Source organism: Rissa tridactyla, chromosome 5 (genome assembly GCF_028500815.1).
Source record: "Rissa tridactyla isolate bRisTri1 chromosome 5, bRisTri1.patW.cur.20221130, whole genome shotgun sequence".
NCBI classification, from domain to species: domain Eukaryota; kingdom Metazoa; phylum Chordata; class Aves; order Charadriiformes; family Laridae; genus Rissa; species Rissa tridactyla.
The window spans coordinates 48,472,381-48,499,255 of NC_071470.1; the positions used below are offsets into that span (position 1 = coordinate 48,472,381).

General features: G+C 39.7%; 1 protein-coding gene across 2 annotated transcripts in view; it reads right to left on the bottom strand.

The window, feature by feature from the left end:
* Nucleotides 1-365: 365 nt before the first annotated feature.
* FHDC1 (FH2 domain containing 1) overlaps nt 366-26,875 on the bottom strand; it is a 43,096-nt gene continuing 16,586 nt past the window's right edge. For both annotated transcript variants that reach the window (XM_054202465.1, XM_054202466.1), the window contains exons 3-12: nt 25,596-25,657; nt 24,915-25,017; nt 16,082-16,167; nt 15,896-15,996; nt 13,180-13,250; nt 12,982-13,089; nt 12,015-12,085; nt 9,659-9,776; nt 7,359-7,523; nt 366-4,364 (exon numbers count right to left, since the gene is read on the bottom strand). In XM_054202465.1, the coding sequence (XP_054058440.1) occupies nt 2,319-4,364; nt 7,359-7,523; nt 9,659-9,776; nt 12,015-12,085; nt 12,982-13,089; nt 13,180-13,250; nt 15,896-15,996; nt 16,082-16,167; nt 24,915-25,017; nt 25,596-25,657 (2,931 nt within the window). In that variant the 3' untranslated portion in view covers nt 366-2,318. The remainder of the gene's footprint in view (nt 4,365-7,358; nt 7,524-9,658; nt 9,777-12,014; nt 12,086-12,981; nt 13,090-13,179; nt 13,251-15,895; nt 15,997-16,081; nt 16,168-24,914; nt 25,018-25,595; nt 25,658-26,875) is intronic.

Below are 26,875 nucleotides of genomic sequence, written 5' to 3' on the forward strand. Positions count from 1 at the left end.
GGCCACAGCACACAATGTGTACACAAAGTGCTGCATCTACCCGTCTCATGCCTTCATGCTATACCCAGACCTGTGCAGAAAGTTCTGCCTCAGAAACGTTCAGAAACTGAGGTTAAATCGTGTGTCTTAGTAGAAAAACAAACCTAGCATTTTAAACACCAGGATTTCTGCTGTAAAGTCCTCCCTTTTGGCACTTTCCCAGAGTCACCTACACCCAGACTCCAGTTGCTTGAGATCTCCAGGACCAAAGCCAAGCATGTAACAGGAAGGAGAAAGTACAAACCTCATACCCAGTAAATGGGAACTTTATTAAACTACTGAGTTACTCCGAAATGTATAAATGTTCCATTAAATACGTTCAGTTTTCTTTTACACAGATTTATAGAAATTTATTTACATATTCCAAACACATTTAAATTATTTTTCAAGCTTGCTACCAATAAAGTTTTTTGTTGGTTTTTTTTTTTAAAAAAGGAATAAAGTCAATCATCCGCTCTTGCAGATGCGCATACATACACACAGATACAAATAAGAAGGGAGATGCTTTCGTATCTAACCCACAAGGGAGGCAGTATCCAAAAAACTTATAGGGTTCCCAGCAAAAATTTGCCCTTGCCGAAAAGTGGGCTATATAAATTCTCCCTGTGGGACAGACTCAAACAAGAGGCCCTGTGCAATACTTTATGGTGTTTGGGTATAATGTCTGCATCAAGATTTGCTGGTACGTGGGAAGAGCTAAAGGCCCTTTGCCAAATTCAAAACACAAAGCTAGCTGTCCCTGATACTAGCCCATGAGAAGCACGCGAGCAATTAAATAGCTCATTCTCATTGCATTACGCTCTCCCAGCGCTGAGAGACAGAGCAGACAAACAGACTGACCGCTAGGAAGTCAATGCCACTTGTCCGAAGAGATTTTCCTTTTATTTTATTCTTAAATGAGGCTTCATTCGTAAGTGTATAAAAAGGCAACTCTTTAAATAAGATGCTTAGGAGAATAGCAATCAGTTTCCCCACCTACATACATTTCTCTTGGGAAGATGCACAGCATGCTGAACAAGTTTTCCCTCATTCTCTGTACCTTAATCTGAAAGGAGTTAAAATTTGTATCTGCAGGAAAAACCAGGTGGTTTTATTTTGTAAAAAGCTTATCAAATACTAGCTTAATTTATCCTTTAGAGTCTTTAAACGTTAAAAACCACATTTGAAGCGACCAAGGAAATCTACAAAAACATTGTCATGCGTAAGCTCTGTGTTTCATGCTAAATATTCATGTTGACAAGGAGAGGGAGAGGAGGAGGAGGAGGCAGGGAAACAACTTAATGGCTCAATCAGAGCCATTGCAACATTCAAGTAATTTCGTAGTAGATAAACCAGTGGAAACATGGAATGGTAAGAAAGTGCTCAGCACTACATCGCAGCCTTCAAGAGCTGAACTGCAAACATCCTTGATATGTATTCATAAATATATGGCACTTCTGTACGACCAAAAGCTGGCAAGTTTGCTTGTGACCGAAACAAGTGAGGAGTAGTCATCATCCCAATGGTTACTGATGGCCCTTCCAACAGGCATGGCCTCCAGCCGTGCTACTCGATGCAGCACTCGCCGCCGTATCTACTTGTGCATGCAAGACAATGCTGCCACATTCTTGGAGAATAAGCCTCCTGCCCAGCAGAAAGCCTTCTCCAGACACACATACACATTCATAAAACATGCTAGAAAGTCTTCAGTGAGTTTAAAGACAGCCACAAACAGCAAATGTCTCGTTTTACTAGTTTTTGGCCAGCAGTTCCCAGTCTGTCCAATTGCCAGCAATGGACTTCACAACAGGCAAAAAGAGTTCCTGAATCCAAGGAATTGGAAGTAACGGAAAGCACAATCACCAAAGTTTGTTTTCAGTACTGCTCCACAGGATTCACTTTGACATCAAAGAAGGAACCAACCAGCACAAAGGCTTGAGTCTTAGGAAGAATCTTATGTACACAAAAACTGGCCTTTATCCATGTTTTCTGTCACAAAGCATTCCATCTTGTAGTTCAACTTCTTAAAACTTTTTGGCTTTTGGTGACCTTCTGTATAACAAATATGCAAAGATTTGCTGTTACGCTTGCATTCCATCACAGTAGCTTCAAATACATTCAAATTCATAAAAAAGGATTTAGACCAGAGCACAACTACTTGCCCTTTTCCACAGTGTGCCGTACTTTAATGAGCACATGATGGTGCTTATCGGCAAGTTCCTGTTTTAAGGAATTTCACGGCACAGACATCCAGTGCTTGAACAAGTGTTCACATTCCCATATTTGAAAAAACCTCTCCCTTATTTCAGTAACGGCTTCAGTATTTTACCAATTGTGGTCCGGTTTGCATCTTTCAGTTTAAGTGAGGCCTTTTCCACTGTTTCCTGCTCCTTTGGTGCAGGCTCCACTTTAGTGCTGACAGCTTCTCCCTGCAGGATGCTTCTTCCAACCACTCTGGCACTATTTGCTCTCTTCAAGGTACTCACACTGTTCTCCTTTGGACCTGGATCATCAGAGGTCGCTGCTGGCTTCCCTTTAGGCAGCCTCTGGGACACAGACCTTGTGATGGTTGGAGGTCTGGAAGAGCTGGATAGATCCACTTTTGCACGCTTTGAAGAAGAAGCCACTGTATTCCTTGCAAAGTTTGGGACAGCGGATGGTGTTTTGGGAACACTGACTGTGGCAACCTTGGTGTCATCTGTAGGGGTCTGGGGTTTTACACTGGAGCGACACATCTTCATTTCGTCTGCCTTTGATTTGACATTACTCCTAACAGGTTTAGAGATTGGCTTCTTGAGAGAGACTCTGTCCCTTTCAAAATGAGCACTGCTTGAGGTGACAGTGCCCCTTTGTAACTTTGGCTCTTCTACTGACATGCTGTGCCTGTAAGGACTTCTTGGCAGCGTGTCTGTTGTGCCTCGGACAGAGCTGCGACGGGACAGCCGACTTTCCACTGTACTAGTTTCACGAAATGCCGGCTTGGCTTCTGGCTTTTTCACGCTGCTTGGTGCTCTGTTTGACCGAGAAATAGGCACCACTTTCCTCATACTTTCATTCTCAGAGGCATTCAAAGTTCTTACAGGTCTGGAAGGAGCTGTGTGGCTAGGGCGAGTGCCACTGGATTTTGAGGAGCTTGGAGATCTATCTTTTAGAGAGTTTCTCTTTGGTCCTGGTGGGTCTTTATTTTTTACAGGCTTTTCTTTAGGAAGGGCATGCTTGCTATTGGCATCATCCTTATCATTTGCGGAAGTGTGAAGAGACAGATCCTTGGCAGAAGCAGAATTCAGGTTTGAGAAGAATGTTCTAGCCCTGTATTGACCATCATTTCCAGAAGAGCGTGCTTTGCCAGCCTCACTTCTTATGTCATTGCCTGCTGATTTAAAATCATTTCCCTCTTCAGAGTCCAATGTCAAAGAACAATCAGTCGTCGTATCTGACACATAGAACATCGGCCCCTCTTCCCTACTTCCCGAAACACTTGTATCCATAGACATGGGGCTGCTGGTGCTGGGCTCTGAAGCTTCACTCTTGCAACCCACTGCCTTGGCTTTATGGTCATGAGCCTCTCTGGAATTTCTGCAAGCTGGAGGCAGGTCATCATCGGCAGTGCTAAGGGAATGAAAGCTTAGATCATCTAAAGTCTCCAAGTCTGTTCCACCAGCATCCTCTAAATATATTAAAGGTGTATCCTCCACAGGCTTTGCTCCTTGAATATCAAACTTACGTAATCCTTTAACAAGTTCACGCTCCTCAATTGCAAGGGCCAGAGCATTTATATCTGTGGACTCCTCACAGGACACGTTGGAAGCGTGCATGTTGTAGTCGGTGCTTCTCTGTGAGTAACGGGCACCAGGACCTGTTGAGCCACTGAAATGACTGGGCTGAGTTGGAGGCACCTGCAGTAGGCCACCACTTTTCACTTTGGTTTCAGACTGTTGGTGTAAGTGCAAGGTATTTAAGTTGAGATCTCTCGTTTCTTTGGATTCAGTCCAGGCTACGTTGGGTCTTGCTTGTCGGGTGTTTGCACGGGGAAGGCTGTTAAACTTGTTTGGATCCTCATCTTTTGAGATTTCCAGGAAACTCTGCAACTCTCTGTCTGCAGTAATCCCCAGAGAAAGTCGGGAGCGTCTAGAATTCGGGTTTCTGTATGAAGGGCTTTGAGGTCTCTGCTGCAAGAAGGGAAGAAATTCTTCAAGTCCTTTTTTGGCCAACATCTCCACATCGTTTTCACTGCTGCTCCGCCCAAAGCTCCCAAGCTCTCCAGCTGCCCAGGATCGACGCTTCTCCTCCAGCTCCTTTCGCCTTTGCAGACTATGAAGTTCCTGGATCTCTCGTTCCCTATTTTCCTAAGGAGGAAAAGCATAAATACGTGTCTCAGAGGACAGTGTCCTATGCATGAGAACAAGTCACCCTCCTTTATCTTTCCCATCTAAGTTAGCTCCTACTGATATTGCCCACCCCCAACCCCCAACACATACAACACAAAATCACCACGGTAACCACAGCCTGCAACCATTAACTGTATGAAGAGCAGTTCCCTGCATAACTAATGCTGGCGACACATCAGTCTGGTCAGCATAAAAACAATAAATGCACAAGTCCCTGCAGAGAGCAAGAACATGACCTATCAAGCCCAAGCAGATGTCAAGTCCAGCCAAAGAGTTTCTGCTATAGGATGGAGAGCTTCACGTCCCCACAAAGTTTAAAGTTGGCAGTTCTATCAGGTGCGCAAACCTCTACCTCATCATTACATTCATATTTTAAGACAAACTTGTCTGATGAGTACACAGTCAATGTGTTCCTTCCATCCTCCCTTACTACAATTGCAATTGTTCCTCAGCAAGTGCAGTTTCCATGGGGTGCTACTTACCTTTGACTCGAACATTATCAATTTGAAATTCTGCAAAAAGACATTAATTGTATATCAAAGCAAATAGAAAACTTTACATAATGCCTCACGATCATTACTTAGACATCAACTAACACCACTCAAGGATCATCAATCAATGCCTCATTCCAATTTTGAGTCTCGTATTCACTGTTGGCTTCCAAAACTGGCAACTATAGTACAGAAGTTGCCCAGGGCAGGCTAGAGATTTTGGCAGCTAGGCTGAGGGGTTTTGGTTCAGGAAGCCATAGAAAGAAGTAGTTTGTGTTTGAAAGACAACACAGTAACACCTTTTTACTGAAATCATTAGCAGTGGATTACTGCGAAAATCAACATTTTAACTGCCACTTCTAGGCTTCAGATTTAATCTAGCTGAACCTTCAGTTGAACTTTCCAGGTTATTTTCTGAAATGGAGAACCTGGTTTTCTAGAGCCAGTACAGCTCTAACAAAGGAAAGAAAGGGAGTCTAGTCTTGACAGAGGATTCAAAAGTTACATAATTTTCCAGCATGTTGTTAAATCTGTTCTGAGTAATGACGTGCTGTTTAAAAAAACCACACCTATGTTTGTCTGAAGCTCTGTCTAGTTTGATGTTTCCATTGTTGTGACAACAGAAGAGCTGCACAACTAGAAAAAGTCACCTGAAAGCTTTCAGTAAACAAAGGCCTAATGCTGAAGCTCTTTTTGATGAATGGGTTAATCTCCAGCTCTTAAAATGGATTTGAGACTACACTGGGCTGCGAAAGATAAGACGCATTAGAGACCTAAGAAACCTGAACAGCTAAGAAAAAAGAAAAAAAACTTGCATTTCAGGAAAAATGTCTGTGGCAGGAAGCTTTCTTTCACAGGTATGGAATTACAGAATGAATTACTGCCAAATGCTAAAGCTCAACTTTAAATATCCCATTGTAAAGAGAAATGGTTAAAAATAATTGTAGATATTACTATAATATTCCATATTAGACACAGAACATGTTAACATCACCCAAAACATGTTTCAGGAGATTTTATTCAAATGAAAAACATTTTAAGCACACGTAGGCTTGTTAAAAAATTGCAAAACATGTTTAAACATTTAAAATATGTGCACATGGCCATTGTGGTATGAGCCATCTTTTCAGACTGCTGGTTGTGCTGTCCACACATCACATTCATTTGTCAGAACTGCAATCTTTATTCTGACTTGTTCTGTTAATTTTGTAGGGACAGAGGTTAATCCCCACAAAATATCTAGTAAGCAAATCTCCTCAATATTTCCAAATAAGAGACTAATTTGTCATTTTTTGAGTGTAACTACTTACTACAGAGAGAGGAAGGAAGATCCCCATTGGACCTTGAAGTAATGGCGATCTAATAACTACTTGTAATGAATTAAATTCCCACCCCCAAATAATTGAACATATATGAAGTCACCTCTCACTAAAATGTCTGCAATAGTTACCACCATTTGGTTTTATAAATTTGTATAATGTTCACGCACATGCATAACTACATGATCTCTTGGGTGGTAAAGGGCAGGTAAACTAATGGTACAACAGGTATGTTAGCTGTACATCCTGTCAGCTAACAAGATCGTTCTCTCTTTTCTGAATTCAAGCTCTTACACAAAGGGCTGTCAAACGCAGATTGCATAAGGCAGAAAAATAAAGAAATGTGTGGATCCATCTAATTCATGCTATTTATAGAGGCCTAAAAAAATATTTGTAACAATAGGCAGACTTTGCTGAACGAAAACTGTAACCAATGCCAATACTGCTCTTTCATCTTAGTATACTTCTTGAATTCCTTGGGACCAGTTCAGGGTACTTAGCAAATAAATGGTCACACTGGGGATGAGGTATCTTTGTAGTGTAGGCCTGTTTAATTTCTTGAGTTTTCACCCACAAAAAGCATTTGAAAGAACAAAGTAGAAGACACAGTCCTTACTTTACTTTGCAAAGTGTGTCTAGTCATGTAAAGAAGAGCAGTGGAGAGCCTGAGCTAGTGCTGATTCAGGCTGGTATGTCCATGTAACGTGGTGCCACATCTCAAGGCCTTTCCAGTGATCGAACGTTACCAGTCAAGGGCCTGAACAGTGAGCACTAGTAAGGAAGTCTGTGCAATCTGTTTCACTGCTCAGCCTAGCAATCACCAACCTCCTCACCAAAACAGAAGGAAGGAGCCCATTTAGAAGCAGGTCAATAGGCTATCCTGGCGTAGCATCTCAACGGTCTAGTCAGCCTGCAGCAGAAGATGCAGGGCAGCGGGACTGCACATAGGGCTAGGCAGAGTGACCATTTCCCACCTGGCTTCTGGCAAGGAATGCCTACAAGAGGGAAGTCTGCTGTAACCATTTGAGCAAATATATCAAATACCACAAGAGGTAAAATGTCCCTTAAGCAGAAAAAACAATTTAATTCATGGGAGCCAATATCTGTTTCCAGTGAGCGAGAATGTCATTCAGTGCTCTTACCTTAACAGCCTTGTCAAATCTTATGCAGAAATCCCTAAATATCTGGAAACATTCATCCAACTTCATAGTTTCTTTGTCTTCACAGAAAAAGTCAATGAGAGCATTTCCCTCCTTTTGTAATTCTCGTTTCTGGTGTTCAAGCTCCTTTAGATGTCTTATAGCAAACTGTAGCAAAAAACATACATGGCATCAACCGGACAGAAAAATAAAAGTCACAACAGGTTATGTACGTAATGGGAACTTAGGAAATTCAAGTTTCAACCTAGGAGCCGTTACAGAGCCCAGGACAGTGACAGACCACTTTGGAGCCCCTTGAAAGCTCTACATGCCTTATTTTCCCATTTTCCCTGACACTTTCAACTAAGGATAAATGGATTAATTCCTCCTCCCTACTTTCATGGATATACGTCACAGAATTAACTCCTTCCTAAGTTGAACCTAGACCACAATAAAAAAGGTTTTCATGCCAGAAAGGTAAGGAAATGCAGGAAATATGTATATTTTAGGACATCCAGAAAACATGCCCATAAAGTAGCACTTTGAATCATAAGTGCAGAGCCAGACAGACAGGGTTGGAGTAGATTAGTGGATTTCTCAGGAGGAAGAGAATAAGGCAGTAGTTAGACTTTGAGCAGCAGAACTGCTTAAAACACATTCAGCAGTTGCCCCTGTCTCCCCTATCTGCATCACCAGCCATTCACTCCCATCCTTGCACAATCATAGATCTGAGACCACATGTGGCAAAAAGTAACCCAGGGAGAAAAGTTAATTTTCAGACAAATCTGTTCTCTGACACTAACTCATAGAATCATAGAATCATTTTAGTTGGAAGAGACCTTTAAGATCATCAAGTCCAACTGTTAACCCAGCACTGCCAAGTTACCGCTAAACCATGTCCCTCAGCAATACACTACACATCTTTTAAATAGCTTCACGGATGGCGGTTCAACCACTTTCCTGGGCCCCATGATCACCTAAGTTCTTTTGATACTGCAGCACCGGGGTGGGAATAGGCAGCTGGAGGCACTGGTGACCATTTAAGCTAACCCTGCTGCCACAAAGTTACTTGGTAAATTATGCCAGTAGGGTAGGATCAAATCTTACTTGCTAATCTTTTTTTTTTTTTTTTTTAAAAAACAGAGCCCAATAAAAAGCATACATAAAAAATTAGTTCCTCCCACATATTTCACTAATTTATTCATGAGGATGAGATAACGAAAGCTGACTTTTAAATCAGCTTAGTTATCACTTGTGATTTAGAAACAAAAACCGGAAGTGTTTATGTAAGGTATGCATTTGTAAAATGATTTTTTTCCCAACATTTCTTTTGGAATGTGGCCTAAACAAGGTTGTAGTGTTACATAAAACCAGCTATTAAATTAAAAAAAATCCCAAACGTGTCAGAACATAACATTAAAGAGTCTGGGTGCAATGGATAAAAGCCAGTAATTCAGAGTGAATGAGGACAAATATTTCAATCTTAACCCACCCCTTTCTTCATCAACTTCTCATCTCCTGAAAAACTGCAGGGACTATTAGCTACATTTGCAAGTTGAAAATCAGGGCGGGTTAAGTTCCAGATCAACACCTGCTTTCTTGATTTAATAATTATCTATAGTGTGAAACATAAAAATCATTTAATTGAAGTATAATACGTATTTCTCCAGGCATCACCACGTACTCGGAAAATATCAAGAACTCTGCTTCAAAGTTAGGTGCTATGCACATTCATGTCTATAAAGTCACTGCAGTACTAAAAAAGAAAAGGAGAACCCACCCAGAAGTAATGGTATGACTCAGAATAATACACTCTGTGCTAAGGGTAAATTAGTAGAGAAAACAGTTCCTTAACCTTCCAGCTTCTAACAATACCTCTTCAGTCACCCAACAATCAGGATTCATATGCATAGCACAACCTCAGCTAAAACTGACATGCTCCAGTATCACATTAACATGCAGATACTATATTTTGGGCAGCTGTGAAGCACAAAACCAGAGACCAATCCAAATTGTCTTATAGTTTAACTACTGATCTTCATCAGTCATTTACAGGCATTAAACATGCTTGCCTAACAAGCCCCAGGCAATGTACACTCAATATCCCTCCCTGTAAAAATACAGTCCTTCCAACACTCTTCCTTGACAAGCAGCATGCAGTTGGAACATCTTTGTACAACTGACAGGGTAGACATATTAAAACAACGCTTCTGTTTATTACAAGTCCACACAAATTACATTGAGCTGAGGCATGCTCCTGTATTTAGGCGACAGTAACACACTAACACAGATATCCTACAAACCTGGAGAAAGCTTTCCATCTGGTGAAAGAGTTTTGGGTCACGCCGAATGCTGTCTTTAACGGATCTTGCCTTGAAAGACAGTGAGTGGAGCTCTGTTTCTATATTATCAATGGATAACCTAAAAATAGCACATACAAAGAACATTTACTGAGGGGGAAGGAGTCACCCAAAGGTTGTCCATAATATGCTTCAAAAATGGATGTGTAACATGAGGTGCAACCTGGCTATCAAACAAGACCTGCCTATCCAGGAAATCTTTCCAGAGCAGACACTGAAAGTTAGGAGAGAGATAAGCACATTTTTTCTTATTTACAACCTGAAAAGATTCCCACGAGGTGTGGTTTCACGATTAATTCCAGCCAGTCCTACCCAACCTTACCACGAAAACGGGTAATGCTGCCCTGCCTCTGACCAGGTGTTCCTTTTCTCTCCCTGGTGCCTGTGCTAGCACTCATTTTCTAGATGGCCAGCCATATCTGTGTACTGAAAATTAACCTAGGAAAAGGAAGAACCCAATCTGCTTCCCGGTGGATCATTTGCTTGGTACAGCTGATTACATGACTGTTTGAGTGCAGTAGCTGGCACAAAAAGGGGGTCACAAGGGATCATCAGCCAGGACTACCCATTTTGGCAGTAGCATTTGGCACCGTGAAATTGCATGTTACTTTCTTCCAAGCACTCACAGCAATGCAGTCTACAGAGTCTCAACCCAGTGGTTATAAGATTTCATCCTTCTACCACATACCAGCAGCAGAGCTGCTCCTGTGGAGAGGTAATTCAGAAATTGAAGACAACAGGAAAGAGCTCAGATCAGATGTAATCTAAGCTTTATCCTGGGAGACCTACGTTCCATACAATGGGAGCTCCCACCCAAACCTCTCAATGACTTTGAGGGTAAATGAATGCTTCTAAATCTATGGCATCTCCTTCACAAGAGAACTGAGCTTTGCCTAGGAACTGAAGCACTACAGTTTCCAACATGATAAAAATTTGTCAGTGCGCACACAAATTACTATTTTTATAATTTGTGCTGTTTTTCCTCTGCTTCCTTCATCTGCAAAGGTTAGTTCCCTGTTCTGGGCAGATCATGGGTGTTTTTGCAAACAAGAAAAGCAGTAGAAGATACAGGATATATTTTTCTGCCTGTGAAGGAGGAAGAGGATAGCCTACAAGTAAAGAAGGCAAGACAATAAAAAATAAAGAACATAATGGTAGCTGTTTTAATGTGCTCTAATTGTGAGGATTTATGAGCAACTTGTACATGACAGTTGTCTCTAAAAAAGATATTCCTCGTGCCCAATGGTGAGACATGTATTTCATTTTGTTTCGTTTTCCTGTACAGAGTGCATTCCCTGAATAGATTTCAGCATGAGTTACAAAAAAAGATTTTCAGCATTAACAACTGTGATCAAAGAACAAAGCGGTTATAAAAAAATATCACCAGGTTTGTGATTCTGCCTGTTCCCCTGCTGTTTGCCAGGGGGGCTTGGATGCCGAGGGAAGCTACATTCCCCAGCAGGCCACATGGCAGACCGCCAAGAAGGTGTGTGGGTTGGATGGCACAGAGCCACACAGGTGGTCCCTCAAAAAATTTCTGATTAACTCCATGGCCACTCCTTTCCTCAGAATATTTCAGAGTCCTCTGCAAACATTACTTAACCCTGCATCAGATCTAAGAGACTGGATCCATTTTACAGCTGGTAAAAGGATGTAAATACATTGCCCAAAGCTCAAGAGTAAGGAAGTAGCAAAACTGAATAGAACTGCAGCATTGCTAGCTTCCAGTTTTGGGCTTTAGATCACAGTCTCGCAAAAGCAAGTACAGTTATCAAGGTACAAATCAGGTTCAGTTTAAAATTATGCAGCTAGACACTTTAAGATGAAAAAAATACGGAGCCCTAAACCATTCAGATTTTCCATTCAAGACAGAAATGGAGAAGCAAGCAAAATATTAAAAAGCATCTAACAGAAGCCAGGGCCAGTACCTGTACCTGGTACCGGATTTGGAGAAGTACTGTATCCTGCTCAGACACAGATGAAAATTGGTTTAAGGAAAAACAGTAACATGCTTTAGTTCAATCTCTTAAAAGTAACATACATACACATGTATTTGACAGAGACAAAACAACCAAAAACCTGTGGCGATCACGTAATAAAAAAAACCTGATACCTGAAGGCACATTGCAGGCATACTTCTGCTAGCAAATGGAAATGAAGCCCTCAAAGCTATAGTAAACATTTGTAAAGATCTCAGTTTTTGTGCCAAGACTTCTCTGAATAAGCCTCACTGCTTCACAAATAAGAAAATTCCACCTCACAGTCTAACCATAAGTTCTCTCTCTTCTTTTTGACTTACCTGGCAGCATCATGAACATCCCTAATTTTTTCTGAAAAGTTGAGAAGAGCAGCATCTTTCTTTTGGGCTTCCTGAAACAAACAGAACAAAACCAAAACACACACAATCCATTAACATTCCACCACCATGCCAAAGTCCCTAAGTCCAACAGTCCTAAAGCCTCTGGGAGGGCACTTAAAGGTTTCTCTCCTGCCCTGTTTTTCTTCCCGTTCAATCCTAACACAATTGAGCGGAGGACACTCCTCAATGAAATGCAGGGATCAGGATTGGAAACTTTAAACAGCAGCTTCAGTTTTGCAATTCACAATAATAGCTGCTTCTGGCAGTGAACACATATGTATTAATAGGGAATGTCAGGGAAAGAACAATTTACTGATGTCCATTGTTTGAGCAGATACGATGTTTCCTGCACAAACATCAATTAATACCCCATTGTTAGCTGACTGGAAATGTTAAGCCAGTTTGTACAGAGATAACCAAAGTCACATATGGAACCATTGAAATTCTCTCCCTCCTAAAATCAAGAAGTCTGAAAGGAAGAAAAAAATAACTTCAAAAAAAGTCTGCAGCAGCTTTAAAAATACATGTCAGTCACTGAGGGAGAAAAAAACCCCAACCTCTACCAAAAACACTACTCAAAAGATTCAAGGGGAAGACTGAAAGAATATTTATCAAAATAAGTCACTGCCACAGTTTAAGAATTCAGGATGATAAGAAAAAAGCTACAATGAAGAAGTTAGATGAAGGCAAGCTTTTACATAATATAAAAAACTTAAGTTTTCCGTGCATTTCTGGATAGGATGAACAGACATAGGTAAACTCGTGAATTCTGTGGCAGCAGAAGAAAGGTGAAGATTAGGATCAAAGCTGTAAAATAGCTACTTCTTCTGAGGTCCATGGCCCCTTCTATATCTATGGCTCTACATTTGTAGCAGTTGCTTATATCAGCAAAATAGTTTTTCTATACCAGAGCAACAAAATGCAGCAGACTCATCCCAGGTTTGTTTGCTTTTGTGTCCGCCAGCTTAAGCAGCGACGACAGTTTAAATCCAACGGCATTGCCAGCATAACCTCCCTAAAAAGAAATGAGGCATGACATCAATGGACTGCAATACTAACAAGGAAGTTTGGTCAATCAGCCATCTCCACTTTGTATGTCACTTACCGCATTCATAATATTCCCAGCCTGAAGGACCAAGTGCAATATGGAATGCAGTTCCTCACAAGTCATTAACTCTGTAAGGAACAAGAAAATTTCTGTCTAATAATCTTTTATTTAGAAATATACACAGCCAGTTACCAAACTCCTCTTCATCTCAAGCTTTTAAAGGTGAAAATTTTTATTTTAACAGGAAAATACAACAATCTGAAAGGGTTGTGGGAAACAAATGGTACTATGTAATTCAAATTCACAAGCATAGTTGACAACCTCAAGTATATGTTCAGACTTTAGCTTCTCGTGCGTAGTTTTTGCAAGGCACCCCCAGCAGCTAACAAAACATTTTGGGCCTACCCTGCAACGTGCAAAGTATCTCAGCAAGCGGTTAAGTACCCTCACCACCTACTAATTCCAGTGCGAGGTAAGCGTTCTGCACCCTGCAGGATCCATTTGCCATCTGCCAGGATTGGGGTTTTGAACAATTATTCTTTTTTTGGCAGACTTAGCCATAAGGCCTGAAAAGATAACAGGCAATGTTTAAATTTTCCTTGCTTATCCCACTCCCACTATGAATCATCATTTTATTTTTGTATGATCACCAACTCAGAGCAGCATTTATTTTACTTCAGTTACATCAAAGATGATTTAGCACAAAGTTATATTCAGTGAGATGCAGAGTCAAATGGAATAAAACTGCCTTTTAAAGCTTTTCCATCACAGAAGCTTGTTTTGTACATATTTCCATTTTTTGCAAAATGCACAGTAGTGCTTTATCTGAAGTAATACACCTTTTCACCCAGCCACATATGAACACAAAACAATACATGTGCTTAAGAGTCACCAGAGGGACTGCCTTAGAAATAAGATACAGAAATTCGGAACAGTAAAGAGTTAATAAATTAGCATCACACAAGTCACACAGCAATCCACACAACTCCAAATTTGCAAGTGTCCATATGGAAAGAAAAATAACATGAGCTGGTTTTAATGTAAGGTACTACATTTTACACTGAAGAGCATAATAAAAGGTGGAATCAATTTGATTGCAGTGTAAATACTTTTAAAAACTATTTTGCTTGGAAGTGCACATTCTATAATTTACCCTGCATTTATCTGCTCAACACAATACACTAATCTATCATTTTGGAAACAGACAGCCCTGTATCTTTGATTTCAGTATTAGCAGACTGAAAACATCGAACTAATTAAATAACCTTTAATCTAACAAGCTATAGGTGAGGAAGCAAGGAAGAAGAAAGAGGAGAGAATACAAAAGAGAATACCAAATTTCATAAGGCCAAGAGGAGAAGGCAACTTTTAAAGATTTTGCATAGTAAGAGCCTGTTCAGCGTCACTATGAGATACACCCACTTGCAGGCTAGATGACAATCCGTCAGGCTATTTAGACCATCCTAACCCTTAGTGATTATCAGTGTTATAAGTAAATATTCCCTCATCTTAATTACAAGGAAAGAAACATAGGAGATAGGAACAGAAAAGTAGACATAACTCCTAAACAACTTCAGGCTATCAACAAACCCTGAAGTGAAAAGACCAAATGGAGAAGAGCACATGACACAAGTGGACTGAAAACAGGGACGCTCAGTCTGATTTGCATGACTGGCCTGATGCAGGAGCTGGAGACCAAAGAGTCTCCTCTGGAGGGAATGCATTCATCAATTCACAGATGTCCTGGGTGAAGGACATGAAGGACAACAGGGCGCGGCTGCTTTTATGCATAACATATTCCCTCACATACATCTGTTGCTCAAAACACAAAGAACAATGGTTTGAAAGAGATTCCAATAAAAGGCCGAACTCAAACCTCAGCCTAAGCTAAGGCACATTTTTCTGAGTCAAGGAGGACTGGTGAGAAAAAACACACCAGGCTTTTCTCCCTTCCCTTTCACTAAAAATGACTATCCTAAGCACTGGGGCTCATAGTTGAATATTTTTACTACTGTGCCTTTTTATACCACTAGAAGCAGTCTAAACAGTACTCTAGTAGTCTGTCAAAATTCTACCAGCATGAAATAGGAATTTCATATTGAGGAACAGGACAAATAGGCACTCAAGGCATTTGTAAAGGTCAGCAATTCATGTTTAACTGAAATCAGTAAATTAACTATTTTCCTGCAGAGTAGAAGACACCAGATTATCTTACAAATAACCAGCTGCAGCATTTCAAAACTTGTGAAATGTAGAGAAACACAGAGAACAAAAACAGAAAGCAAGGAAATAGCAATAGTATTAAGGCTCTTCAATAAAGATTTTAGCCCATCAATACTGCCACCTCAAAAGGCAACAGCATACAGAGAAATTTGGAAACTATTCAGTGATTTTCTCTATGGATCTCTGAAAGAGTGAGCAGAGAGCTCTAAGAACTGCATTCAGGGAGACAGAGATACATGAATGAGCAAACTGTACTCAAAAGACAATTTATCCTCATTTGGCCACGGACACCTTTGCTTCTGTCAGTTTCAGATACACTGCTTGTAGGCTTTGGTCATGAACTTATTGCTAACGTCTCCAAAGTCTCCAGATTTCTGATTTTGGAAGAAAAGATTCATTCGACACACCTTGATGGCATTTGTCAGAGGGGAGTTAGCTGCCTTTTAATAGCTAAGGTACCTGAAATTCAAGCTCTAGTCTTCATAATGCAGACTAATTAACATGGTAACAAAAACAAGAGTACTATGCATGTCCCAACATGCTTAATTACCTTTTGTTGCCCGTCTTATAATTTTCATGTCATCCTGTAGAGAAGCACAGGAGGGTGAGAACTCCCTCTCTAACACCATGGCTTCAATCCTAAGAGCATAGCTGGAGCACACAAACAAACAGGTTTAGAATTGACAGCCAAAAGAGAACACTTATCATGAACAGAATAAACCTACTATCTCCTTACTTTGGCACCTGGATTAGTAAATACATGAAGGAATCAGCTTGAGACAGTTTTGATACATCTCCATCAAAGGCTTTTAATTTCTTTACCTAGAAAAGAGAAAAAAACACTAGCAAAGAATTTTATCAAAGATCAAGATTAACTTGACTTTGGAAGGAAACACCTTGAAAAACAGTAAATTTAACAGGAGTCATTAGAGAGTCCACTCGGTGACTGAGTGAATGGCTTCACTGTCCAAGCTCCTGTAACTTGCACACACCCCAATCACAAAATAATAAAGCCAGTAACATCACTCTTCTCCCAAAAAACTAGCTACACAGTCCAGCAGAAAAAATACAATGCCATCATTCTGATTGATGATTCTGATTTCTGATCAGTGATTGCTGATTTCCAATTCATTGTTCTGATTTCTGATCAATTTCATAGTGATGCTGTCATCACTATGTTTAGGACACTGCTGCTCCAGTTTCCCCAGGAGAATGTTCTCTTTTCTCTCTGACTGGTGCGTTTGCCATTCTCTAGCTGTTTGACCAGAAAAGCGCTGCTTAAGTGATGATCTGAAAAACGATCCTTGACTCCTCCACATCTGGGATATATATTTGGGCATAGCTGAAAGTTAACTGTGTTCAGCATTTCCAGCATAGGACTGCCTAGATCTCTTTGGCACAATGCAGTTAAGGTTTAAGTTATGGGGCTTTTTTTCCTGATGCTTGCTTCAACCATTTTCTCTAAAACTCTCTTAAGGGGTAAACTTCATACTCTTGAGTTTGTATTTTTTTTTCATCCATACAAAATATTTTAAAGATAAATGCAATCTTGCATTTTAAGTTTTTTTGTTGTCAGTACTTTGAGAACACCATTTACATGCAAAGGAAATATCACTGCATTAATTTTGTCGATCTTCCTTCCCAGCTCCACCAAAATCCATATATTTGCATGATCTGGAAGCCACTGATCTGCCCACATACTTACTATTTGTTTATATAGAAGAACTGGAAAATACATGCACATATGTTTAAGTGTAACTGGAATTTCTTCCACATCTTCCAACACAGCAACTGTGTCCAAAAGCAGAGCTCACTCTCAATTACACTATTTCTTCATTCAACTAACAGGTTCACACCCAGTATCAGTTGTATGTTTCCACTGATTTACACACCAGTCCATCATCCTTCCTTTTTATAACATTACACTAAAAACCCATTCATGACCAGATTTACAGAGATGGTCTTCAGATTTAGAAAGCATACTAAACTATCCTGGAGAGAGGCACACTACCATCAGGGCACCAACAATTATAAGGTTGCCATGATTTAGCAAGAAATCCACAGGATTTTTAAAGCATCAGGCTCCAAATTAATCACTTAAGTTATTTTTTTGCTTTCACTGTAAAAAAAGTGACTGATTTGTAGCAGAAGACAAAATACACTATGCTAAATCAGGGATTTAAAATAAATTCTGGACTAGCAGAAGAAAAGGATTCCTTTAACAGCTTGTTCTGCTTTATTCCCATTCTTTTTCCACGTCATAAAAAAATAGAAGCGTTGAGAGCACATTAAGAACGAGTAAACAAAAATTACAAATTAAAACCAGAATAGAAAAAACTTCATTTTCAAAATAAAAAAATAAAAAAAACAAACCAACAAAGACTTATGACCAAGAAAGAGAATTCTAGTCAAAGAGCAATTTTTACTCAGGCTAGCTAACTCCATTTCCTAACAGCCCCCCACCCCTTTAACTCAAGACATTCAGACAAAAGCTCCTTCTAAAGATAAACAGCATACCTATTTTTTTGAGGCCTGAGAAAACCCCTAATTTACAGAGTCATTCAAGAAGTCTGCCAACAAAAAACAGGAAAGACCAGACTTGACATTCCTGATATTTCTAAGGTGTTAAATAAGCAAGAAACAAAACCAAAATAAACACTTTTTCCTACATCATGAAGTGGGGAGTAGGAGACATCTACTATCTCATGTTAGTCTTTGCAAGAGTTCTTTAACCTAGCTTCCAAAAAATAGTGGTCTGCAACCAAAAGAACAAAAATTGCAAATTCTCAAATTGCAAAACCTCATTTTAGCATGTTGCAAATACCAAAGTTTGCCTGAAAAGGATACAGGCATTCAGATTTGGGGTGGGGGGATGGGGAGGAAAAAAAGAAAAGCAGCCCACCAAAAAACTCACTCCAAATCACCACAATCGAGATCATATAAACCAGAGGCAATTACAGGAAGTTGCAATTATAAGATTTAATAGCACAAAAAGTGAACAACAAGAGATCTTGAAATGCTCACAGGAATATTAACTTATTCATGCTACCTGTACTACATTTAAATATACTTTTGACAGTAAGTAGCAGCCAGTGTTATCTATGTGGAATGTTAGTTTTACAGACACTGGAAGAAGTCCTCTTTCTACCCTGTTATATTAGGAAAAATGCCTGGAGTGGTACAAGGGAATAAATCCTAGAATTCATCTGAGAAGGAACTCTCCTATACATGCACAACAGAAGACATTGACAAGGTTGCCTTCTGATGGGTAGGATGGGATGTGAATGTCACACTGCAAAAAGCCTTGGGCAGTAGTCAACCTAAAAGACAGTCTGTGTAATCAGCCTTAAAACAAAGATGTGCTCACCACCTGGTTACACTTTTTCCAGCCCACATCAGCCATCTTAACCCCCACTGTCTTTGCCTTAGGTGTCCAAAACTACCTTTATATAAAGCAGCAAAGCAGCTCACCTGACAAGCCCAAAACCCAAGCAAGGTGAAGGATAGCGACCCATTCCACAAGCAGACAAAACAGAAACAACAGAATTATAAATTCCTTTTCATCCTGAAATTCAGCACAGCATAGCCTGGTTCTCCATACGTGTGTAAGTTTTTGACACAGGAGACTAGATCCTCTGTTAACTTGGTCTTAAAACAGTAAATAGTCTGGGGAATAGCTAACATTAGGGTAACAATTTCTTTTGTGTTCCTTCTTTATTACAAATTTCATAATTGAAAAAGACTAGTTGTCTCACCATGAAGCAGGAAAAAACAAAAAAAAGGTTAATTTGACTTAATTGACACTACCTATCAAATAAAAAAACAGCTCCTGAACCCCAAAGTTAAAATTTACTGAAACACATTTTTGGATGTCTGCCCCTACATGTTCCAAGGGAGGCTACTCAAAAGCCCACGGTATTGGCCTCTTCACTCTGCGGCCATTCTGTCCAAGTCCTTCCAAAGAGAACTGAGATTCTCTGATGGCTCCTAGAAGTGGTGGTCAAATTCAAATATCAAATGCTGCCAGGAACTGCAAAGAAGCTATGGGGATTGACAACAATTTTCACTATTAATCATGTTAACAGGTATAGCAGATAGGTTTATAACTAGTCTGAGAACACAAAAGAACTAAAAAACTGTGTTTTATTTTAAAATCACAATGAATACCTCTATCAGTTCTGGCCTGGACCTCCTCCCTTCAGGCACAACAAAATCTTTTCCACAACAGTATGCAGCCACGTACCAAGATATGGCATGTAATGCATACATGCAAGAGAGCATAATTACGTTGTATACCCAGTTCTGTATTACTCAAATTGGGCACAGAGCTACTAATTTAATTTTTCAATATATTTGTATATGGAATATGTATTTGCACTGTCCATGCATGCCCATGCACACTAAATCAGATTTTAGATACAGAAGGTTCTCACATATGTAATTTGCTTCATTTTAAAAACAGTTATGAAAGACAAAGCCTGATCTTTGGTTTGATTTGTGAACAATTTGAGTAGATCTGCCTATTGCAAGTACCTCATTATTCCTCACAGACAGGAAAGCTACTGCATTCCTGCCACTCAAGTTTTCAGTCATTTTGAGCTACCAGTAGCACTTATTTATAACTAGTGGGATTTTACTTTATGGCTTAAACAAGGTATGTTGCACTCTTATGCAGGATCTTTGAAGAACAGGGTAAACAGTACACCATTCATCCTCAAATATGCTTGTAACAAAGTATTTCCCCACATTCCGATCAAGTAAGTCAAATCTTCCCCACAAATATTCACAAATAAATAAGTAAAGCCAAGTGCAATAGTCCAGAGGATTAAATATTTCCTCTGGGGTTTTTTTTGGTTTTTTGGTTTTTTTTTGTTTTTTTTTTTTCTTTTTAATATTTCCATACTATTGCAAACATTCAGGGCAGTAAAGAAAAACAGAGCTAAAAAATACCAAAACTCCAAAAGGCATCACACTGGAATCCAACTACAAGGGCACGTGGGAAAGCAGCTAATCTATTAGGTGGGGAGGTGCCATTGGGCACATGCCTGGGCAGCACCAAACCTCTATCAGCAAATGATACAAAGAAAAGAAGAAAAACCTGCAGCTATCATCAGCGGCAAAAAAGGAAGCAGGAGATGAAAGCTATGAAGGATGGTCAGCCATATACAGCACTCACTGAGGAAGGGAAGGGGCAGTTAACTGCACAAACATGGTTTGAAAAGGGTAGAGCTGACAGACAGAAACAATTCCAGTAAAGCAGGTGACAGATGACTAGGGTTTTAAAACAGAGTGTAGGAGCAAAGGACAGGCTCGAGACATTATAAAGGAAGTTAAGACATTGTGTTGATAACCTGGGTGTACATGTGTGTAGGTGAGCTGATCAGCAGTATGATATGCTCTCTTCTGTATATATTTAAAGTACAAATTCTGGCTATTCTAGCTCGTTAAACACTGGACTCTCTAAACTTTTACCAGTCTGGACCTGCTGAAGAGTGCAATGACACGCACATAAAAGCAGCTAAAAGTTTCTCCTCTGCTTTGCTCAGGATGCCAGTAAATGACAGCTGTCAGCCATTTTAACAGGATATTGTTAATAAACAGCTAGAAATTCTTTTAGAAGTGATATAGCAGGCCATTGCTTCAGTCAAGACAAAGGCTTCATGGAAAAAACCATGAGCTGCAAAAGGGATGAAGCAGAGGAGATTCCAAATAGGCACTTCTTCCTCTTACAAAACTGCTAACCACAGTAAGGTACACACAGCAGGACTTCTAACAAGGCTTATACAAAATCATTACTCGTTAATGTATTGAGAATTTTTATACCTTTTCTTGGTCTTTTTTTTTTAGCCACTGTGTGATGGCTTGGCTGGTGCCACACCCACAGCCCTGAACAAAAGATTGCTTGCAGCAAGCTCTAGGTTTGCCAGCTTCAAGAACTTGTCAAGTTTTTCAAATTAAACATTTGAAAATACCCAAATGTTTTCAGTTTGACAAAAGACTTCACGGCAGTGCCAATATTTCAATAATGGTCTTACTCAGTTTGACAAAAAAATTCAGCAAAGAGACAGTATTTGCCATTTATACACAAAAATCCCAACAGCTTTCATAGCTGTTGAGATTTTTCATAGAAAACAGCTAGAAAATGACTGCTACTGACACCTATTTCTGTATGTAGACAGAGTTGCTACAATACTGCAAAAAGAAAGAATAGTTTTAAAGAAAACAGATGTTAAATGTATTTGTTAGCCCGAGTACTTTCCCTCCATTGTTAAAAAGCTGTTCTATCTCAAAGACGCTGGAACATCCATCAGGTGCCTGAGATAATATGGACTGAAATGATGTAAAATATGTCACATACGTCAAACTAGTGACCAGGGAACATTCAGGTCATGTGACTATATATCACAATGCTTCTAGATAAGATAAGATTGGAGTATAAAGCCAGTGTTTATTCACACTAGATAAACTGTAAAAGTTGTTGGTAAAAAAGAAGAAACGTGACGGTCCAGAGTTGCACTTCCTATAGCTATGACCAGGAACAGTGTTCCTCTCTCCCTCCTTTCACTTTTACAGACTAAGGGTTTATGGCACCATGTAAAAAAAAGAAGTACAAGACATCTCAAATACAGCTATTGCGGTGGAGCACATGCCTGGCAGGGGATACTTGGCTCTTATTCCAACCTGCAAGACAAGTGTGCTACTAGGAAATGTGACTGTAGAGAGCTGAGCTGCTGAAAAGAGTATACAAAGGGGAACTGCAGAAGCCCACCCATGTTTACACCAAGATAGTTAGCGCTGATAACAGAATAACAACTAACCTTTTAGGATGTGACTGCTTAAATCTCTGCTCAGAGTAATTCTCAACCCCTACAACAACAAAGCAGGTTCTTCAGGAGAATGGGAAGTATCTAAGGGTAATCCCAGGCAACTCTTGCTGAGGATGGGTGCAACATTCTGCAGGGACAGGCTATTATCATGACAGCTTGCCAAAGCTATCTCATGTGACATGACCACCAGATTAAAAAGAAATTAAGGACAATTAAACAGAATAGGGAACAGCAGAACAAATAACACCACTTCATCTGATAGCTTTTGTGATTTTGGATTATTTGTATGTGAGGAGGGACTGTATTGTTCCAATGGCTTCCCCTTAGCAAACAGTGAAGCAGTATTCCAGGAGAAGGGTATTCAGACTAGGTGGACCATAAACTAACAAAAAAGGTGGAGACATACAAGGAGAACAGTGAACATATATTTAGGGAGAAAAATGTGCTGAGAAAGATGAGCAATAAAAGCTCTGAGACTCCTAAAGAGAACAAATTTTTCAACTGACTACACTAAAATTTTAGGAGCCACAATAGTAAACAAGTTATTAGGTCCACTCGTTCTTTGAAAACTTGAAGCATGAGGACATGAAGGCACTGAAACATTTTTCCATACCAGCAGAAGCATCAGTCCCTCGCACTCAGGATCTTCCATCCGTCCTGTGCCTCCACCCCAGCTCTTGTTGTGGTACTTCCCAGGAAGCAGGGGAACCTCCCAAGAAGTGAAACAATTACGGGGAGAATAACAAAGGGAAAGGGGTCCTTCCTTTTCCTGATGGTGAGCAATGAGATCTCCAAAGCGTGGAACTAATTAAATACATACAAACACCTGCACACTGAGAACAAGCCTCTTTCCAGCTTTCCCTTGGGAATAGCAACAAATCTAACATCTAATGCCCCTGAATTTCTAATACTCCTCTGGACCATAAAGTCTCCCCTATTAATTTCTCAAGCGCCTCCTTAAAAGCACTTCTTAAGTGCTCTGGACCCACTATCTTGAGGTGCAGGCCTGTTGTCAAATAATCTACTAGGAGATAAATATACCTCTTCACTCTTAGCAGCACCTACAGGATATCTAAAGCCTCTGGCTGAGTATTGCCGACAATCTCCTGCAGATGCAGAAACCATGCACCACCTACCAACAGTTAGCAGAAGGGCACATTTTCACTACTGTCATGCACCAAAAGATAAAATTCAACAACTTACATTACAATTCTAGCTGAATTACAACATTTATATCACATAGGAGTATACTACTTCAAAGATTCTCTACTTGTGGTAAAATAACAACCAAGATCTAAACCAGAAAGAGAAAAAGAAGAAAAAATACCCTTCTTTCAGTCTAATCTGTTGAATATATACAAAGTTAAGTTAACTAGGAGTCACTTTAAGTTAGTGCTTCACTGTTCTCCTCCATCTGACTCTTTCAGAGGAAGGAGATAAATTCTGTTTAAATACAGGAATATGTACTGAAGTTGAAACAAAGACAGAACGAGGAATAGTTTTGAGCTACCAAAACTAGTCACCTCTTTCACACTAATTACATTTCAACTTGTTGATATCCCCCAACTCTAAGAAACACATTAATCAACTATAATAATGTAACACAGTTCTTACAAAATTCCCTGCAAAAGCAGACCACTTTAAGGTTATATATTTGATAGCAAAATAATACAATGTGTTTTGCTGTTGACTAGATCTGAGATTTGCTGCTGCACAGAGGAAAGAGAGTGCTTTGACAGTATGACCTTGAAGTGGTAAAGCATGTGAGTTGAGGTTGATCTATATGTGGACATTAACCAGCAATTTCCCAAGTTTCAGCCATGGCTTTGATGTGAAGCACTCAAGCAATTCTAATGCTAATTTTGTCAAGTTTGTGGTATACATTTCTCTCAAGTACATACAAATGGGTCAGTGCAAATACATGAGCAGACAAGGAACTGTGCATCATTAAGCAGGGCTCCCAGGTCAGCCAATGAAGCCTCACTCCTTTAATCATGTGAATGGACTTGAAAGTTTAAGAGCAGGAGGGGAGAAAGCAACACTTGCATGTTGGTCATATGGTGAGCACAGGGACATTGCAGAAGGTGCTGCTGGTAATTCTGTGCCTTTCAATATGTCTCCTTTGGAGCACTAAACCATGTTAGCAAATTCTATAGGTGCTGCACAGCAGAGCAGCCTTTCTGCCCTGTTGGAACCCAACGACCCAGGCCCAAGAGCAGGCAGATCCCAGATGCACCAAGCAGGTAGCAAACAAGAAGGGAGAAGAAACAGTAGCATAAGGCTACAAATATCCAACTCACAGGCAATGCAACGGGAAAGCATGAGGCAGGTGCCAAAGAAGTGAACCTTAATTTGTTTGCATTAGGATATACTTTGATTCTGAGTTTTCTGAACCCCAGAGCAGAGTTTTCTACACTGCACGCAGCAGGGTTCCAGGTCTTGGTAAAATGTTTATGGGACAAAAGGGACATCACAATGGACATTAGAGAAACAAAAATACCTTATCACTTCTTTCATTAAGAAGCACCTTAAAAGTAGGTGAAATTACGTGATGTGAAGGGAACAACTATACTACCACCTGAATACCACAGGTCAAATGAAGATTAAACCTTTGCATTTGATGGTTTCCTATCCCCTGACCTCAGGAAAACTTTGGGATTCCTCGTTTGCAAACCTTCATGTTGGAATCCCAGGCAGTAGAACTCTATAAAACAATAAGTTACATGTCAAACCATTTTTTACCTCCTCTGCCTCTGGTAATAATTTAAGAAATTCATGCAGCAGTTCAGAACCATAGGGCTCACTTCTTCCATGATAAATATCTTCAATGATGGATTCAGCAGACCTTGAAAAAACAATTGAGCATACACATTTCTAACACTTGCAGGGTGAATGGTCACACAAATTGAAAAAAACAAACCAAACATGCTTGGGCTACTCAAAGGAATTATAATGAGGGTATGTATCAGTGTTCACAGCAGCATCGTTCTAACACCACTTTCAGTGACGCCTTTACTAAAGGGCAACATTATCAGTGAATAAAGACAGCACTGAATCAGCTTGCTCTTAGAAAAAAAATCCTCACCTCACCCCTTTCTACTAATTCTTTATAAAAAGACAGTCAGACAACAGCTTTCATGCAGTATAACATGATACACAAGGGTTTCCCTTAACTATATCTGAAAAGTCACTTCAAATGATTTAACAGTAGCAAACTCTGAATGTTTAGTGCTAAGTCATAATGGCACTCAAAACTAAACATATTAGAAAACAAATTAGGAAACGTAGTTACTTATGACAAACTTGTATGGAAACGTAAACTACACAAGGACAGAGCATAATATACACCACATTTGATGAGAACTACAAGGAATTTCACACATCTGTAGCTTGCACTAGCTGCATGGAAAAATCAAATCTTACTTTTTGAATTGTTTGAGAAATATCCCAATGTTCATGCTTCTTTTTGCATCCAAAATGGAAACCTGAAACAGAAAACAAGAGAGATTAATCTACTAATACCTAAGAAAATAGCATGTAACGAATGTAGATACCATTCCTTAAATTGCTACAGATACTTGTTTGCAGTTGCTACCAAATCATGAACCAATTGAATATAGAGTCACTTCTTATCAACAAAGATCATATATTACAGAGCTAGTTTTTACCAAGGAAATACACAGCACACCCACCACACCTTTTTTCAAGTGAAACAAAAAAAGCCATACCAATTTATAGAAGGAAGGAATCAAGATTTCATTACAAAGTAAAAGCATTCTTCTTGCTTATTTCATAACCCTGCATCTGCAAACTGTTGCTTATCAAGTAATACATTGTATCACATTTGGAGGCCCGCCCCCCCCCGGGTTAGGGAGCACCACACTTCAAAACCCACATATTTCAGGGGTTTTGTAACAAATGTGAGGATGGACTTTCCAAGCAGAGGTCAGTCTGCACTACTGATGTCATTTACTGAACTAACAGCCAGGCTGATCCACTGAAAGATATGAAAGTCGATCTTGAATCAAAACCTGAGACAGATAATGCTCAAATCTTTTTGCTTTATCTAGAAGCAAACAGAAACCCATAATAAAATAACAGTCTTCCCCCGCTTTATATTTTAAAATTGATTTGCTATATCATCTTACATGTACAATTCTGGAGATTAAGCAGAGAAAAAAAAACAAACACTTTTTCCACTAATTAATTTCAAAAAATTTTTGAAATAAAAGCGTTAATTCTTTTTATATTAGTTTTTCTCCCTGTAACTGCATACACCTTCAAATCTGAGATGTTTGAGCTGTTTTAACAAATCATGTTCTTAAGGTTAAAATTTTACCACAGCTATTTTGGTGATAACAGCTACAAAAGTCATGAGATTTACAAGGACAAGAGAGTTGTTTCACGTTAACAGTGCCACCCGACTGCTACAATAAAACAGCTTAGTACACACAGATGTTCAAGACTGCTGTTGGACTCACACAATGTTTGAGGTTTTCACAATTGGAAAGGTGTCTTGACCTCTGTGACAGCACACAAATTAGAAATACATATATAAATGCAATGTTGGCATTGTCACGAAATTGAATTAGCCTGCAGTCAGCTGGTGACAGTGAAAATACACGTATGATTAATGTGCTATCCTCAACATACACCTGGGAGACAGCCTCCTCATCTGCGGAAAAGAGTGAATCAAATTAATA